General features: G+C 38.8%; 1 protein-coding gene and 1 pseudogene across 1 annotated transcript; one reads left to right on the forward strand and one right to left on the reverse strand.

Moving 5' to 3' along the window:
• Positions 1-2,045: 2,045 nt before the first annotated feature.
• On the forward strand, positions 2,046-6,478 carry LOC123710372. The gene is made up of 6 exons (XM_045662211.1): positions 2,046-2,190; positions 2,725-2,759; positions 3,045-3,284; positions 3,780-3,942; positions 5,515-5,695; positions 6,148-6,478. The coding sequence occupies exons 1-6, from the start codon at positions 2,140-2,142 to the stop codon at positions 6,402-6,404; spliced, it is 927 nt and encodes a 308-aa protein (XP_045518167.1). The 5' UTR covers positions 2,046-2,139; the 3' UTR covers positions 6,405-6,478.
• A 544-nt stretch (positions 6,479-7,022) lies between these two features.
• On the reverse strand, positions 7,023-16,840 carry LOC123709951 (annotated as a pseudogene).
• Positions 16,841-19,424: the final 2,584 nt, after the last annotated feature.

Raw genomic sequence — 19,424 nt, forward strand, 5'->3', positions numbered from 1 at the left:
ACATCTGGTATTCGCGTAATCGCAGGGACCATTTGCGTCAAGTCGTAGGCTAAAGCAAAGTCGTGAAAGGATCTTCCCGCGTGATCGGTGGTTTCAGAGCCGAGCCAATCGGCATGGTGGGCGTTAAAATCGCCAAGTATCACGATTTCAGCGGTAGGAATCCTTTCGAGAAGGGAATCTGTAGCCATTTGGATGTGCTCAATGAGTCGGTCAGTTTCGGTATTTCCGCTATGGGACCTATACAGCCATGCGTAGAATCGCGGATGGTCATCGCAGTCTACGCGCAGATATCCTCTCGGACGTACGCGCAAACTCCAGCCCGCGGCACAAATGAATGTTCCAATTTGTACCCCGGGTAGGAGAGGTAAGAAGTATCAGCCGGGGAGGAAATCTGAGTCTCGGTAAGAAAGAGCAAGGCCGGCTTCGCAGTCTCTAAATGATAGTGGACAGCGTGGATGTTGGAGTTGAGCCCCCTAATATTTGTGAAGTCCACGGCGAGTGTGGATGGGGGTGCCTTTGTTGGATTGCTCCGTTTGCCCCGAGACCGATAATTTTTTTTTTAAAGAGCGCAGTATTGCCCCCCCCCCCCAGAATACGAAGGGCAGCCTGTGAGTCCACCACCGGGTGCTGAGTGTCCCGGTGGTGGACGCCCAGAGGGGGATTCTCCACCGCAAGCGCGTGTGGTACCCCCCTGGGGTAGATTCTGTTTCTTCTGCACCTTCATATTTCTTGTAGAGGGGGGGGGATGGGCTCCGGGAATCTTTCTCACCGCACGAAATGCGAGTACAAGAAGGCGAACCTTTTGTATCACTTTACGCCGGTTTTCTGAAAGACAGTGGTACTGCCCCGGTCGTGCCTGCCCGTTTGGCTGAAGCCAGGCAACAGAATGGCACTCCCACTAGGAAGGGATTGACTGATTGCGCTGGTGAAATAACCTCTGTCACAGGTTATTTCACCAGTGGGCGATGGGGTCGTCACGTCCCGACGCCAGAAAATCTTGAATCTTGAAGGAATCTTAGAGATTTTTAGATTCTAGGCAGATTAGACCGATCTTATTTAAAAAATCGGTGATTTTCTTCTAACATGAACTCCCGTAAGGGTAATTACCTTATTTCTGCGTCTGATCATTGATAACTTATCATTCTTACAAGTAGGTGTTCAATGCCTAAAACACTGAACGACGTTGTATGTTTTTCAGACAACGTCATCTAAATTTTGTCCATGCGTACAAAAGAATGTATGTACAAAACTCTGAACTCAGTTTCCGCACTTAGGCACCCATTTAATCCGTTGTGCGTTAGTTCCTGGCTAATTAAGCCAGCCTAGCTAGTTCTAGAAGCTCAGAGTTTCCTGATCACTTCGCAGCCTCGCAGCGATCTCACTGCTCCGAGATTTTCTGTTCGTTGAGAAGCCACAGCCATACATTATACGGGGTGACTGATTCCTGTCCGCTGAAACACCCATTGTACAAGACTATCTGGAGAGAGGAGACTGTCTGTAGCCCAAGGAAGAATTAATTTTTTATTAGGGAGACAGAGCCCGTAATTGTCGCTATCATTATTTTGAGACATCTAATTCTCATTCTATGAATGATGTGTCGCCCCCAAAGACAACAGGAGGCCTTCCTTCCTTCATCTCTTTTTCCGAGCAACTTTACAAATAAACTTCCACGAAACGCCAATTAACACTGCACTTTGATGGGATGAATAATACTAATACTTTCCATAGCTGCTTAGGCTATCCCTAAACTCCAAAGGCTATCTGTGTCTACGTAAGATCTAGTAGGGCGTAAAGATATGTTACTTAGACACCGATGCTTATAAATTATTTATATGAATAAGCCCCAGCAGTGTATAATTTCATGTACCTAGGAGATATATCATAATGCATATGTCGTCTCATGAATAATTTCTGACTTAGATTGTTAAATTTGTTTAACAAGGGTGGAAATTTCACGACGATGACGTCGCAACTCGAGGGTTTTAGCTAGTCTTCAATTAAGAACAATGGAGATGCGGCGTCACACAGTTGATTTTTACTTTTTCTTATGCTAAAACAATAGCACAATTCCATGCCCTTATCAGTTGTCTAACGACAAATCACTTGTTTTAACCGCTAAAGATTTATTCCAATTCAGAAATGATTCTGTTATTATTAATATTAATAATTCAACAAAGCTGTTGTGATTGGGTAAGTAATAGAATACTTTGATTATAAAGAAGGCACTGTAAAAGTGTAATTAAACAAATGTTTTTTTATAAAATTGTGCAATTATTAATAAATTAAAGAAGGAAATATTACTTTATTCTTTATAACTACTACACAGATACTTTTTATACACAATTTGTTATTTAAATTAAACTATATTTCTAGCAACGAAGAGTAGTTTCATAAATCAATAATCAAACGATTTTTGCTCACAGCAAATAACTTATGTCGAAGTTGCTAGCTGCTAGTTTACTTTAAAACTTTGCGCCCAAAAGACCGCTGGCGAAATGGGCAAATATAATTAATTCCACATCTTTTCTGCCAGTTCCACACAGTTTCATGCTTCACCGATAGTTACATGTTGGTCAAATCGGGCGTTTCGTGTAAAAGCGATTTTAGCCAAGTATGGCGGCCATCTTGTTTTTGTGCTTTTTAGACTAAAATTTCTAGTCCATCAAATTACCACATGTAGTTTCCTAATGCGTTTCAAAAATTCAAGTAATTGTTTTATTACAGGTTTCAGAATGGCTGACGCCTTTAGAGATGCAGTAGTGAGTAAAAGTAATCGTTTTTCATAATATAGACTAATGGAGCATCCTATGAACCATGTCTATACACGGTCATGAACAACCGCCGAAAGCACGAAAACCTTAAATAAATTAAGCCTTTATTCAGTGAAAATAATAAATTATAATTAGAAATATTATTTTATATATTTAAACAATTGAAAATAATTAATTTTATTAATATTTGATTATATTTTGTTTATAAACTTCAAAATGTCTTCATATGACACAAAATTACTTTTTTATTTAATTTATCGCGTTGCCTTGCAGTAAAGAACCCTCAGAAAATCAATTGCCTAACCAATATCAATGGCCTAATCAATTGCCGCAAAACGTAGAACTTTCAAGAGCAAAAGGCTCTCAGGACGTTAGGGATGATCTTCTAGCGGTGAAGTTAAAACTCCTCTCAACACTTAGAAATGCCAAAGAACTAGCAGACACATTGAAAAAACAGATCGGCGATATAGAAATTAAAGAACGCTATCTAAAGGAAGCTATTGCCTATGGAAAGTATGATTGCAAATAATGTTTTACGCGAGTCTAATAATACAGCCAAAAATAAATATACCACAGATTAGATTACACGCAAATTTCTGCAAGTAGACAAAAAAAAACCAGTGCGCACTAGGCTTAGTCCCGTGAGCAACATTGCACCAGGATCAAGAGTTGAACTAATAAAATTATAATAATAATAAATAGGCGTATGGACTATCTTTGCTTCAGAATGCATTGTTTTTATTTTTATAGAATGCGAAGCGGGTGATCAGCGTTCTGTCCTACATACATACGTACATACCGTAGATTTTTGGTTTAACCCTAAGTTACGGAAAGCCCTATAAGTTATACGGAGGTCATACTTAACGGTAACAGTTAAGTCGATTCCGAATTGCCTTAGCGCTAAGTGTGACTTTCGTATGTCAAAAATCTAATGAGTTTCACGTTCGGGGTTTAACGCTGGTGAAAGTGACGTATATGAGAAGAAAAATCTAATTCAGTTTCGTCTAGGAGCGGAGTCACAACACTGAACGTATTGACCACCAGTAGAGATCCCCGAACCTACATTATTCGAGATGGTTTTTGGTATATTTGTGATGGACTCGTGCAGAACTCAATAGCGTCTAGGAATATCTTTAGAAACATTTCATTGCCTAAATGTATAGGACAAGAGGCAAGTATGAGTTTCATTCTTTAGCAGAAATAAACGTATTTCTATTGAATTTATAAAAGGATTAGTAATTATAAGTATAAGTGGAGAAAATGCCAGCACGTTAAGACGTAGCAATCATATAGAACCCGGGCCTAAGTTTTGCCATCATATAGTCGGATTCAAAGACAAACCCTCGCCTTGATGCTTTGGTTAGGGTTTCATTTGGTTAATATGAAATAACACCTACTGTTAGTTTATTTTAAAAATTATATTCACTCTTGGTAGTCTACACAATGTATTTTTTAGAAATGACAGCATACATAAATTGATATAACAAAAAACAATACCTAACCTTAAAATAAAATAACTAAAATATATTATTGTTACGAGCTAGGGGATCGGATAGAAAATGCCGTAGATTTCTTCAAGGGTTTATTTCTTTAAAAATCAATGAGGAATTTATGAGCACAAATTATTAAAAGTCCGTTTAGACAAGGTTCCGAAGATACTGGCAGCGTTTTCCCTTTGAATAGCTAGACTAATTCTCTGTCCGAAGTAGCTGCCAGCTCTTCGCCCTCCTGTGATATCGACTAACCTTTTCGCTATTTCCTTAAAAAGCCTTATAGCGCTAAGACCCCACGGACCAAGGGTCTCGACACCGAATGGGACAAAATCATATTCGGAATCTAAACCCCCGTATTTGCATGCTTTACAAGCCGCACCAGCTCAGTTGTTGGTTCCATGTAGATGGGAAGGGGCTAGCATGTCTGAACAGGTTGCATCCCATACCAGCACGCAGCCCATCTTCTATGGAATCAAACTTATACCTTCCTGGTCTCTTGCCATCGTCTCTTGCAATTCCAGTCGGCTCAAGTAGACTTGGCACGTTGACGGTGGTAAGGCGCTGGGCTGTGATATCGTTGAGTGCGGCATGTCCTGAGAAGCGGCCTGCACTTTTTTGTCAGGACAGTCCGTGATGTCCTAGCTTGGCGACATCACTGCTACAGGGACATTTAGGAGGAGCGCAGACCGGAACCCCAAGTCGTAAATAGGTTGCAATTCGGAGCGTGTTATGCTCAAGAAATGTTCTTGTATTTGACGAAGGGTAAGCGTGAAGCCAGTAGACGGTTTCATACGTACCCGCGGACAGAAGCCTAGCAGGCGCCGAACCTGTACCGGTCAAAAGATTGTCATAAGTCAATTTGCTGTTTATGTCGCCCCAGCTCCTCTGTGAATTTAGAGAAAATGGAAAATTTTGACCTGGGCATGCAATTAAGAAAGCGTTTCTAGCTTCTTCCAAGCAATCTCATAGTTTTGTTATAAATGCATGTATTTTAAATACCTGTTTTATATTTTACATATTATTAGTATATTTAGTTTTTTTAGTTGCATTTCTCTTAGTTTTATTACATTTTTTCTTATCTGTTAAGCGATTCAAGGACAGTTTTATAACTATAATTTGTATTTATTTTTATATATCCTGTATCCTTATAGAATAAATAAATGACTTATGAAATAAATTAAATAATAAAGATTGTTTGGCAACATATAAATACAACAACAATGTAAAATATATTTACAATTGCTTCCCAGATTCCAAGCATACGTGATCCCTGCATTTTTAACTCCATTACTAAATACGAGACAATTCCAACTGCGAGACGAGCAATATACGAGGAAGACAACGTTTTATGTCTCAAACCTAACTTTAATTCAACCTTGGAACAATATCAATCTGTGCCAAAACAAGTTGTTCGTGATACATGCAAAAAAGGTACTGTAGGAAGTTGTAACTTAATATTTTCACACCCGCACAATATTCTCAATACATTCGTCAATTTATTGAAAAGGTTGCATAAACATATTCGTTCCTGCCAGCTCCAAAGAGTAAATTTTTAATACTTATACTATTCGAGCAATGATATGTCCTTCATATAGTTAGGTACCAAATATTATTAATATAATCTTGATCAAAACATTTCAAGAAAACAAACATGGCCTCGATATAACCAGTTAGTTTTAACAGCTATTAAGCTCTGGCTGTCAAGATCAACAAATCGGCAATAGGAAGAAGTTAAACAAATGTTCGACAAGTCAATCTCCAATTAGAAGACGGGAAAAGGCCTTACGGGATGTTTGTATGGTTATTTAGTTTCAGACACCGTATTTATTTATCACAAGAGGATTTTGTTTATGGTACATTTTAACAAATATATATTTTTGTAGGAATTATAAAAAGCCTATCTGATAAATTGATGAGCTGTGGAGCACGCATTTTGGCGGAATACAGCTATTACCCAAACAGAAATATATTACCTGCAGATTTACAAGAATATTGTACAGAAATTGACGGCTCCTGCAAGTTGATCGTTGCGTGGCATCTATCGAATTCTTCAATCGAAAACCATGAAACTCTAAGCAATGATAAAAATTTCAAAAGAACTTTTATCAAAATGGGTTTGTTTAAACAAATAAAAGTGTAAATCATCTGAAGTAATGTTTGTTTTGTGTGTATCTATATTATTATGAATTATATAAATACATATTTGAAATATTATTGAATTTTTTTTCGTTCTAACTTTTTATTATGTCTACGAATAATTCAGGTGTAAAAAGTAAGTAACATAATAATATAACTATTCAATGCTTGATAATCGAAGCTTTGAAAACATTGATCATGAATTTACATAGAAAGAAAGGGATGAGTGAAGAAGATACTGGTCTGCCCTATACTAAACAACTTCCCAAGTTATTTAATATATGTAGTAATGTGTTTTTAATCAATCTTGAAAGATGGGGTTGAATAATAAAAACATTTAGCAGCAATAATTTATTTTATGGTATGTGTTAGTACCCCTCTTGAAAGGGTTATTAATCACATTTCAGCTTGCTGTAAACGTCTCTACCTTGTAGAAAAATCGCGAAACATTACAGTAAGGTTGAATGTGGGTCTTCGTAACAATACTTACAATGACTGTTTTGTTTGCAGTAAAAAGTATTTACAAAAATAACTATTTTATATCATTACGTAGACTAAAAAGAATGAATAATATAAAAATATTAATTCACCATTATTCTTATAGATTATAGTGATAAAATACTTCATGATTCTATTATAAACTTCATAATTTTCTTATTTTATTACAAGTCGGCATTTTTTTAACAAACTGATTATTACCAAAAAACACAGTCCCATATTTCCTTAAACCACGACTTAGGCTCTCGATTATAATATTTAGAATTAGGAAGAGGTACAACGTTGTCAGTTGGACCCATTTTAAATATACTTACATAAGCCTGCGTTATACCAAACCTCCACATAGCAACATACGGCAAATAGGTGCCAATGAAAATAAACCAGTAAAACTGCAAATTAAGAATAAGTCGACCAATATTAGTTATATATAAACTTAAAATCACGTCGAGGGCTGCAATTTTTAATTTTGAAGACAAGGAAAGACGCTTGTACTGTGGTGAGTCGTCCAATGTTTTGTAGTCTTTCGCATAAAGGGTTATTGGTGAAGAGTTTGGTAGAAAATCTATCGGGCACTTTTCGATTAAGTTGATCGCATTCACGCCTGAAATATAATATATTAAAATAAGCATTGACTTTCAGTACACCATATTGTAAAGTTTTAATGTATATACACTCATGCAGTGGTATTTCTAATTATATGTCACAATAATAGCGATAACATTAAAACAAGTAAAAAGCAGTCACACATTTTCAACGTACATTCTTCGACAAGAAAGTGATAGGCCGTAGTGAAAGATAATTAAGAAGTAATAATTATGAACACTAAATAGTAATATGTTACTAATAGTAATTTTTAAAAGGGGGTTTCCATTGTAAAAAATTACCGTACTTGTCTTATAAGCGATAAGCGCCTGGACATATGTTCTTGTTCCAACAATATTAGGATCTAATGTTATTAAACTATTAAGGTATTTGATCTGATCTGTTCCATCAGAGTACGTACTTAATTATTGTATTGTTAATAGGAAAAAAGTTTTTACGCTTAGCCTTTCTATACTAGTCATAACTTTTATCATCCGTACTGTAGTTTTTCTTATGCCGGGACAGAGAAAGCGATATTTATATATGTGCCTTGTGAATCACATACTTCTAAATCATTACTTACCCGCGTCATTGTTTAATCCGTTGAGTTGTTTTCGTAACTTTGTTTCCAGAGACATTCTATCTTCCTCCGTATAAACGTAACCTGGTACGTTCGATAAGTACTTGGTCAAATAGACCAAAGCGTCGTGATCTATAGCGGGGTGAATGGCGCTCATGCCTGATGCCATTACGTGAGCAGCGTGCTCAAAATAGTCTGGTGGACTTGTGAGACATGGCGTAAACACTTTGTCCTGGAGTATCCGGCAGATTTCTTTTGTTTCATCGTATTGTTTTCGGCAAATATTGTACCTAAAAAATAATTACATGTTCATGGATTTTTAATTATAAATATGGATTTGTGTTTATGACTATAATGTTGTATAACTTTTACGTATGCATTACGGAATTTCCGGAAAGAATGAACAGCTTAAGAGGTAATAATTAGTTTAAGGTAGCCCAAATAAGTAGCAGTCACATATTCTAATGATCTCGTTCACAGCTCCGTAATAATTCATGTCGTCAACATTATTTTAAAAACTATTTTTATGTTCATACCAATGCGAAATTTTGAAAAATAATAAAAATATACCTGTCCTCCAAGCCAAGTGCGTGACCTATTACACCCCAGAAATGATTGAACGCCTCCCAATCGCCAGGCTGCAAAGCTCGTATACCCAGTCTATTTGGCTTTAAAAGCGTAAAACCTATAAAGCCAAATAGTGTTAAGGCCATATCACGCTGAGACACGGTTCCATGGCCTTTAAGGTTAGAAGTGCGGTTAGCTACTATATGATGGGACCGTATGGTTTGGAGAGACCGCCACGATCTTAAAAAAAATTACATATATATACATTTAATCTGTAGGAAGCTGGACAGTTTACGTAGAATGTATTTTTGTACCTGTTCATTCGGTTTATATTGTAGGAGTCAAGTGTAAAAACTGCAAAGCGTGGTACTTACAGGCTATCTGGCTTCAGATCATGGTCAAACCAAGATTTAACGTGTGAATACGTTGACCAATATCGTTTGTAGGCTGTGTACTGTGAGTTCGAGCGTCAGCTTCCAACCAGCACACTTAGGATGGTGGGAATAGAGATTACGACGACTAAACCCAAAATCATCGATATTGACTGCATGAAGAAAAAGTCCCTTTGAAAGCGTCGACCCCTATTATAGGAAATGATAAAATATTTTGGATTCGCATGATACATAACATATAATCTATAGCTTATATTAGAGCCCAATTAAATTTACTTCAAGCTGTGGTGTACTTAAAGAAAGGTCTTGTGATGTACACTGTACTGACTTGATGCCTCCTGACTTGTTTTTTGTATGGTACCTCAAACAATAAAGTCTACATGAACAATCCGAGGAACATCAGTCAGCTAAAGAAAAATATCCGTGGTGAAATGGCAGCTATCACCCCAGATTTATTGACATGAGTTTTCACAAATCTGCGTTCGCGTTTAGATGAGTGCCGTCTTCGAGAGAGCCGTTATTTAAAAAAAATAAACTGCATTTAATTACCTAATCAATCTATATTTAATTTCAACTATACCATTTGTATTTATTTTTTTAGCCTATAATTAATAAATGGACGTTCTATTGCGCCGATATCATATTCTTTTTTGGTTATTGACGAGTTTCTGTCGTCATCTTTTGTTCCATTTACTTTAATCATTATTAAAATTATAGGGATACGTTATATGTCTTGTACATTAATACTTACTGATTATATTTTTTTTCGTCAAACCATTCTGGTAGTTTAATTTCCAAGTCCTCGACATTAACTGTATCACATGGTTGCTCATAAGCATCTTTGCTGAAAAGGCCATCTATCACTTCTTCGACTGAAACAAAATTTTCATTTTCTTTAATTTGGCCGTTGCTTTACTATTATATTTCTAAAGAAACTTCTTGTAAGTAAAACGGGCACCTAAGAAATATACAAACAAGCAGTGATATTGGTCAAGGGAAGTTACAGTCCTAGTGGGAGTGCCATGCTCCTAGTGGGAGTGCCATGTTGTTGCCTCCTGGCTTCAGCCAAACGGGCAGGCACGACCGGGGCAGTCTTCTGTCTTTCAGAAAACCGGCGTAAAGTGATACAAAAGGTTCGCCTTCTTGTACTCGCGTTTCGTGCAGTGAGAAAGATTCCCGGAGCCCATCCCCCCCCCCCATACAAGAAATATGAAGGTGCAGAAGAATCAGTATCTACCCTTTTTTTGCGTCCTACCCTTGGGGGCCCATTTGCTTTTCGTTGAGTACTCCGTACTGCCGTCGCTGACTCTGTCGCTGATGTGGTCCTGCAGGGCATGGAACTTTTTATTCCATTCTCTGCGGTGCCGGTCGGTGGCAAGTCCCAGCCTTGGTTTAGGCGTTCGTGCAAAGAGGCTTTGCGCCGTAAGCGTGAATGCTTTAAAGCCTGGGCAGAAACGGCGATATCCTGTGATGCGGCTATCAGCGAACGTAAAAAAGCATACAATTCAGCCTCGAGGTCCTTCAAACGGGAAATCGCTAAGGCAAAGTCAGAGCATATTGCCAGGTTTGGTGAGAGATTGGCCCACCTTCCTTCGGGAACGCGAGCCTTCTGGTCTCTTGCCAAAGCTGTCCAAGGGAATTTCTGTCAGCCCTCTATTCCACCACTGCATAGGGAGGATGACTCACTGGCCCATACTGCAAAAGAGAAGGCCGATCTTCTAGGCTGTCTCTTTGCGTCGAACTCAACTTTGGATGATCAGGGGAAGGAACCACCGACATTATTGCGGTGTGATACTACGATGCCTGAAGTTACATTCCGGCAACGTGCTATCCCTAAACATTTATTTTCCCTGGACATCCATAAGTCGAGCGGGCCTGATGGCATTCCCCCAATTGTGCTGCGTACTTGTGCTCCTGAGTTGGCTCCGGTCCTAACGCGCCTTTTCCGGTACCTGTACTCCCTCAACACTGTTCCGGTAAAAAGGCGATCGCTCTGATCCGTCCAACTATCGCCCAATCGCAATAACATCCTTGTTCTCCAAAATAATGGAAACCATTATTAACGGCCAGCTCTTGGGGTATCTAGAGGGCAGCCAGCTGATTAGCGATTCTCAGTACGGTTTTCGTCGTGGTCGCTCAACTGGTGACCTCCTTGTATACCTTACACATAGGTGGGCAGAGGCAATTGAGTCCAAGGGGGAGGCGCTGGCGGTAAGTTTGGACATAGCGAAAGCCTTCGATCGGGTGTGGCAAGCTTCCAGCCTATGGGCTCCCCGAGAAATTATGCAACTGGATTTCCAGCTTTCTCGCTGATCGGAGCATTAAGGTCGTCATCGACGGAGCATGCTCCGACCTTAAACCCGTCAATGCTGGTGTCCCACAAGGCTGTGTCCTATCCCCGACCCTGTTTATTCTGCATATTAATGATATGTTGCAACTTAGCAACCTTCATTGCTATGCGGACGACAGCACTGGGGATACTTTTTACACGGGCCGGGCAGGTATTTCTCGGGCTGTTGTTGATGAGTGCCGGAACAAACTTGTGTCTGAAGTCGAAACTATTTTACGTGGAGTCTCGGACTGGGGTAGACTAAATCTAGTCCAATTTAACCCCAAGAAGACACAAGTATGCGCGTTTTCCGCTAAAAAACTCCCTTTGTCGCTACTCCCCTCTTTGAAGGCACTCTCCTTAAAGCCTCAGCTAACATCGGAATATTGGGCGTTGACATATCGAATAACGTCCAGTTTCGCGGTCATTTGGAAGGGAAGGCTAAATTAGCCTCCAAAAAGCTTGGTGTGCTCAGCAAGGCGAGACGGTACTTCACTCCGGGCCACCGCTAAAGCGCAAATTCGGCCCCACATGGAATACTGTTCTCACCTCTGGGCGGGAGCTCCCCAGTACCAGCTCCTCCCACTAGACCGTATTCAACGAAGAGCGGTTCGAATCGTCGACGACGAATCACTTTCCGTGCGGCTTGATCCCTTGGCGTTACGTAGAGATGTTGGGTCCCTCTGCATCTTCTACCGCATTTACCATGGGGAGTGTTCAGAAGAGTTGTTCGGTCTAATACCCGCAGCTGAGTTTCATTATCGGACGTCAAGGCAAAATACAAAATACCATCCGTATCACCTCGACGTCCGTCGTTCCACAACTGAGCGTTTTCTAAGGCAGTTTTTGCCGCGCACCACCACTATGTGGAACCAGCTGCCCACTGAAGTATTTCCGAACCAATTCGACTTAGGGTCCTTCAAGAAAAGAGCGTACCAATTCTTGAAAGGCCGGCAACGCACTTGCGAGCCTTCTGGCAATGTGAGTGTCCATGGGCGGCGGTATCGCTTCACATCAGGTGAGCCTCTTGCCCGTTTGCCTGCTATTACATTAAAAAAAACATTAGATTAGAATATTATATTTTTTTTAATTTAAAAAAGTAATAAAATCTTCTTTAATTAAACTATACAGAGTATGACACACAATTAATTTCATTTAATAAAATGAAATCAACCTTAGAACGTAAATTTCGTTAAAGCGTTTCGTTAAAAATAAAATATGTTTATTATGGAATACAAGATACAGGTATGACTTATTCCAGGTCATTAAATTTGTATCGGTAGACATCCCTACTTATCGGCAAAGAAAACAGAGGGTGTAGGCCGAGAGAAAAAGCCACCGTAAAAAGCTCTCGGTACCCTTTTAAAATATCAAACCATCATACAAAATGACTATGGCAATCATAGATCAAAAAAACCAGAATAGGGGGAGATACGGTCGTCTCTTTATTTTTATTAAATTACAACTAAACGGAAACCTCGCAGTCCAGTTTCCGCAAGCGGTACCTGTTCACAGGCATGACGTGTGAGCCAGCCATCATTATTTAGCCGGCAATGCACTTGATCTTAAATCGTGAGTCCAAACTATAAATATTATAATACGAATCAGATATACGGGAAAATACGCCAGCAATATCTCTCATACCCATCATTTTCCAAAAAAAAAACGATTTCTATCTATTATCCATTACATTACTTAATACTCTTACGAAGACGGGTTGGTTCAGTAATTATACGGAACAGCGGCAACCCAGCGGCGGTACGATTGTTGTTTTTATGAAATTAATAAAAAAAACATGCAAATAGTATAAACTATAAAGCATAATCAACTGAAACGATGATCTTGATATGCAGCACTTAAATAATAATCTATAATACAGGTATAAAATCAATAACTAACCTTAAAATAAAATAACTAAAATATATTTTAAAAAAGGAGTCCCTTTAGGTTCCAAAGATACTGGCAGCGTTTCCCCTTTGAATAGCTACACTAAGTCTCTGTCCGAAGTAGCTGCCAGCTCTTCGGCCTCCTGTGATGTCGACTAACCTTTTGGCTATTTCCTTAAAAAGCCTTATAGCGCTAGGACCCCACGGACCAAGGGTCTCGACACCGAATAGGACAAAATCATATTCGAAATCTAGACCCCCGAATTTGCATGCTTTACAAGCCGCACTAGCTCAGTTGTTGGTTCCTTGTAGATGGGAAGGGGCTAGCATGTCTGAACAGGTTGCATCCCATACCAGCACTCAGCCCATCTTCCATGGAATCAAACTCATACCGTCCGGTCACTTGCCATCGTCTCTTGCAATTCCAGTCGGCTCAAGTAGACTTGGAACGTTGACGGTGAGAAGGGACCGGCGTATGACATCGTGAAGTGCGCCATGTCTCGAGAAGCGGCCAGCAGTTTTTTTGGCCGTTATAAATGCCCCAGTGGCAGTGTCGCCAAACTAGGACATGATAGTCCGTGATGTCCTAGCTTGGCGACACTGCCACTGGGACATTTATATCTCTCCTATTATCTCTGTCATCTTTAAGTAGTGTCAGAGACATTAGTGTAAGATTCACAAACGAGTCTTTGCGCTTAAATAAAATAAATGGATTTTGACATATGCCATAGTACGCGCTAAGTCTTGTTTTTGATCTCACCCTTTTAAGTAGAAAAATCAAAATCGATCGAATTACACCGTTTTACCAAATGCTTTTTGCTGTGTCAACCTCTAAAAACTACATTATGATATCTCTTATCAGGGTAAATACGATTTGACATAAAGATACAAACTGAACTAAACCAAAGTCGCTGAAAGCTATTTGATTTTTATAACAGCGTCCCAATTATTTATTATTGTGGACTTTAGGGGCTCCAGACGTATCCCGAGCACGTTTTTCACACCCTTTTAGATAATACGTAATATTACATATCTTTCTTGGAATATGAAAACGTATCGACGTAAATATCAAAAATAATTATTATAATAAATAATTTGGTTTAAAAAATACAAAACATTAATTCGACTGAGGTGTTTCTTTTAATATTTCATAGTGACAAATTAGCACGTTTATAAGCTGGACTCTGTATCTCGATTGACTAAATTCAAGAAAAAAATGTGGAGGTTTATTCAATTTATAGCCAAGTCGTTGCTGTTGAAGGCATTCGAAGGTAAAGTTAATCTAAACGCTGGCATTCAGAAATGCTAATGAACACTTCACAAAAACTTCCAATAACAAGATTCACGTTAGAGTATAAACCCAACAAGTACTAACAAACTTTTACGCTTTTGAAGTGAAACTTCTTTATCGGCGTTGGAAAAAAAATTATCGTCACATTTTTGAGTTACGCCTTACATTTTTGGATTACGCGTGACATTTTTCTGTTACGTGCCATCTTTTTCTTATCCCTACCATGGTTGATTCGAAGAAATTCGAAGCCATTAATAACAAAAATATATAATAACGATATTCAAATGAATCAGAATGAAATTCTGTAATAATCTTAGTAGTAATAAGGTAAAATTAAATAATTGTATCATTTGTATTCATGTCTACAATAATAATAGCCTTTTGTTAAACTTTATCTAATTTTATTTTATTTAACCAATTTCTGTAAAGTTGCATATAGCAGATAATTTTTTGAAGAATAAGGTCATAAAGAAGTTTCACTTCTTACGTGTGTACACAAGTACACGCACACATACTGAAATAAAAACCCATTATCAATACACCAAATTTAGTTATCTTTCCCACTTAAGCATTAAAAAGTAAGTCCCAGATAACATGACTGATTAAAAAAAATCACAAACAAGATTTCGAAACCGTAATTCATACGTTCGTACTTTTTGTTGAAACAGGAAGAGACTTTAATAAGACAACAATATTTATGTAGGTATTAAAATAACAGGTTTCGAGTTAATTTTTAAAAATACCTTGTCATTTGTGTCATGCTGGTTAATTGTATATAAACGTATGTTGCTTGTACATTATCATAATGCAGAGTTATCAATAGATTTCCGCAACAGGCTAAGTACAACAGGTACAATGATTATTTTGTCAATACAATCATTACATTAATATGGAAAACGTTGAAACCAAAAACGAACTGTGTTTTCTTTTGCAACATGACCGCCATACACATCATTCACCCTTCAAGTCGTTTCCGCAGCACTAGTGCCACGGCGGAACTCGTACACGTAAATAATGCGATACTTTAAGTTTTCCATTTTGTAAAATGAGTGACGCAAACAGAAAATAACAGAAGAAAAAAAACATATGAATGACGGTCATCGAAGCACAAATACATGAGTAAATAGTTGTACAAATTTGAATTTAAAATTCCTAACCAAAGAGGAGGTATTTGAGGTCAAAGTGGCCAGTACGACAAAACGCCAATTTCATATGTAAGAACCTAATATGTACATTAACGTAACATCGTAAAGTGGCTTTAGGTAATTATTAGAAAACTGCTACCAGGTGGTTTTGGCGTTTCTAAAATTGTATGTTAATATTCTTGTTAAATAAAATGTAATCGTCCTTAGAATAAAATGCAATTTTGGAAAAAATACAATAAAACCTTATTTAGTATGAATGTTACTGCTATTTCCGATAATATGGTTTTTAGTTCCTTTTGCGGCACTTCTTTTTAACGGTTAACTTGTCAAAGAAGATTCTTTTTGTCGTTAGCAAACATTAATTCACATTTATTTATCGGAACCTCTTTCAAGATAAACTGAATGGAGCGTAGACTGCTACAAACATGTACAATAAACTGTGTGACAGTACAAATACGGTAAAGAATGACAAAAATTTCGGTTCTAACAGTATCCCAAATGAACATTGCAAAAATATTCTATGTACCTTGATAAATATATAATTCGACAAGATATTCCTAACATAGCTAGAGATATAGCATGATATTCTTAAAATTGCTGGTGAATCCCGTATAGTTCTGTTGTACAAGTAAATATCGCCCTATCAGTCTCCTACCAACTTTGTACAAACTGTTTGTAATATTACTAGAAAAACTAATGGCTATATTTATAAAAAAACACCAACATATAGAGCAAGCTGGTTTTGATAGCGGAAAAATTAGTTTAACCAGCCCCAGCTTTGACATTCATCGACTATACTAAAGCATTCGACTGCATCTCACATGGAAGTATGTATTTGGCGTTTTCGTCTTACTATATTTTTCCGTCTTAAAAACAAACACACAACAACAACAACAACATGAAAGAATATAATTATTATTGTTATTTACAATTAAATTCAGCTATAGGGGAACGAAATTAAAAATGGTTAAAACAATATTGTATGTTTAAATAAATTTAACATAACAAAACAATTTCTTTTTTTAATATTATATTTTATTATGTTTTTTTTTAATATCTACCTTTTAAATCCATTCTTCGACTAAGACACTGTTATACAAATTTGTATTTAAAATTTTATATTTAACTTAAAATTTTGTTAAAGGCTTTGCGCGCGTTCTTCTGTAAATACCTAACGGGTTTCTGGCAAATTGACATTAAATGTAAATTATATATTATGACTATTTAATATGTCGGAGCAACGGCGCTGGTGTCAGCTGCCAGTGTCATTATATGTAACATATATCATACATTTGTTAATACATGACGTTACATCAAAATATAATCAGTTTAAAACCGTTAATATACTTGTGTTTTCTTCCAGTTGCCAATATTACTAGATCTTCAAATTGGCGACTATTTGAAAATATCAAGTATACGTATTCCATAGTCCTTATTATTATTAAAAATAATTTAATATGCCGATCCAAAGGCGTTGCTGTCAGCTACCAATGTTATTATAATTTAATAATATTAAAATGACAAAAGAAACCGATGGAAAAGAAAAATGACACTAAAAACATACGTATCCCGGAATGGTATAATGATGACATTATTCGTAAAATGGAACGCTAAGCTACACGAGCGTATTTAAGAGAACTAAGTTGCAATGTGACTACCGGGTTTTTAGAAAGCCATTGTGGACGCAAATTGTAGGATTGGGGGAGCATTGGTTCATGTAAAGAAGTTAAAATTAAAGGAGGTACAGAATGCCTTACAAAGCATAAAACGAAGGAAGTCCTGATGATATACCTCCGTTTCTTTAGAGATTGTCGGGTAGTACTCGCGGAATCCCTTCTGCATATATTTAATCTTTGCCTTAAAGCATCAACATTCCCATATTGTTGGGAAAGTTTCCGGTGCCTAAAGGTAGACCTAGTGATAAAGTGGATCATTATAGACCGGTGCCGATCCTGTCAACACCAGCGAAGGTAATGGAGTCAGCGCTTCAAAAGTGCATTCTCGACCAGGTAAGTTCTCAACTCTCTGACTCCCAACATGGATTTTGGCCAGTAAAAAGTACCACAACTTATTGAACTTCTTGGCTTGCATAGAGGACAAGTTGATGCAGCCTTCTTCTATATGCGAAAAACATTTGGCGTGGTTGATAATGATGTGCTCTTGCAAAAATTTGCAGAAGTTGACTTCACCGCGTCATTGATTAGATTTATGGCAAGTCACATGACATATAGGGCAGTATGATGAATATTCTGACATTAAATCTAAAAAATATGATACTTGGTCTGGCATGCCACAGTGGAGCAATCTAGGAACTTTAGAATTTTTGTTAGTGGTAAATGATCTACCAAGACGAGAAGAAGATACAAAATGATTGCTATTCGCGGACGATCTTAAATTGTTATTGCCGATTAATAGTGCGGGAGTCTACAATTTTTTGGCGTCGGGACGTGACGACCCCATCGCCCACTGGTGAAGTAACCTGTGTCAGAGGTTATTTCACCAGCGCAATCAGTTAATCCCTTCCTAGTGGGAGTGCCATGCTGTTGCCTCCTGGCTTCAGCCAAACGGGCAGGCACGACCGGGGTAGTACCACTGTCTTTCAGAAAACCGGCGTAAAGAGATACAAAAGGTTCGCCTTCTTGTACTCGCGTTTCGTGCGGTGAGAAAGATTCCCGGAGCCCATCCCCCCCCCCTCTACAAGAAATATGAAGGTGCAGAAGAAACAGAATCTACCCCAGGGGGGTACCACACGCGCTTGCGGTGGAGAATCCCCCTCTGGGCGTCCACCACACTCAGCACCCGGTGGTGGACGCACAGGCTGCCCTTCGTATTCAGGGGGGGGCAATTCTGCACTCTTTAAAAAAAATAATTATCGGTCTCGGGGCAAACGGAGCAATCCAACAAAGGCACCCCCATCCACACTCGCCGTGGACTTCACGCTGTCCACTATCATTTAGAGACTGCGAAGCCGGCCTTGCTCTTTCTTACCGAGACTCAGATTTCCTCCCCGGCTGATACTTCTTACCTCTCCTACCCGGGGTACAAATTGGAACATTCATTTGTGCCGCGGGCTGGAGTTTGCGTGTACGTCAGAGAGGATATCTGTTCTCGTCGCCTCGGGACGCTTGAAGGAAGGGACCTATCTAACCTCTGACTGCGCGTAGACTGCGATGACCATCTGCGATTCTACGCATGCCTGTATAGGTCCCATAGCGGAAATACCGAAACTGACCGAATCATTGAGCACATCCAAATAGCTACAGATTCCCTTCTCGAAAGGATTCCTACCGCTGAAATCGTGATTCTTGGCGATTTTAACGCCCACCATGCCGATTGGCTCGGTTCTGAAACCACCGATCACGCGGGAAGATCTATTCACGACTTTGCTTTAGCCTACGACTTGACGCAAATGGTCCCTGCGATTACGCGAATACCAGATGTGGATGGTCATAAACCTTCTTTGTTGGACCTTCTGCTGACTTCACATCCGGAGACCTACCAAGTCTCTGTTGACCCGCTATTGGGTTCATCAGATCATTGTGTGGTACGGAGCATTGTGCCGCTCACGCGCCCTTTACGGCCTAGCTTTGCGGGCTGTCGCCGTGTGTGGCACTAAAAGTCAGCAGATTGGGACGGGATGCGGTCTTTTTTTTCGTCCTACCCTTGGGGGCCCATTTGCTTTTCGTTGAGTACTCCGTACTGCCGTCGCTGACTCTGTCGCTGATGTGGTCCTGCAGGGCATGGAACTTTTTAT

Source organism: Pieris brassicae, chromosome 5, assembly GCF_905147105.1.
Source record: "Pieris brassicae chromosome 5, ilPieBrab1.1, whole genome shotgun sequence".
Lineage (NCBI taxonomy): Eukaryota > Metazoa > Arthropoda > Insecta > Lepidoptera > Pieridae > Pieris > Pieris brassicae.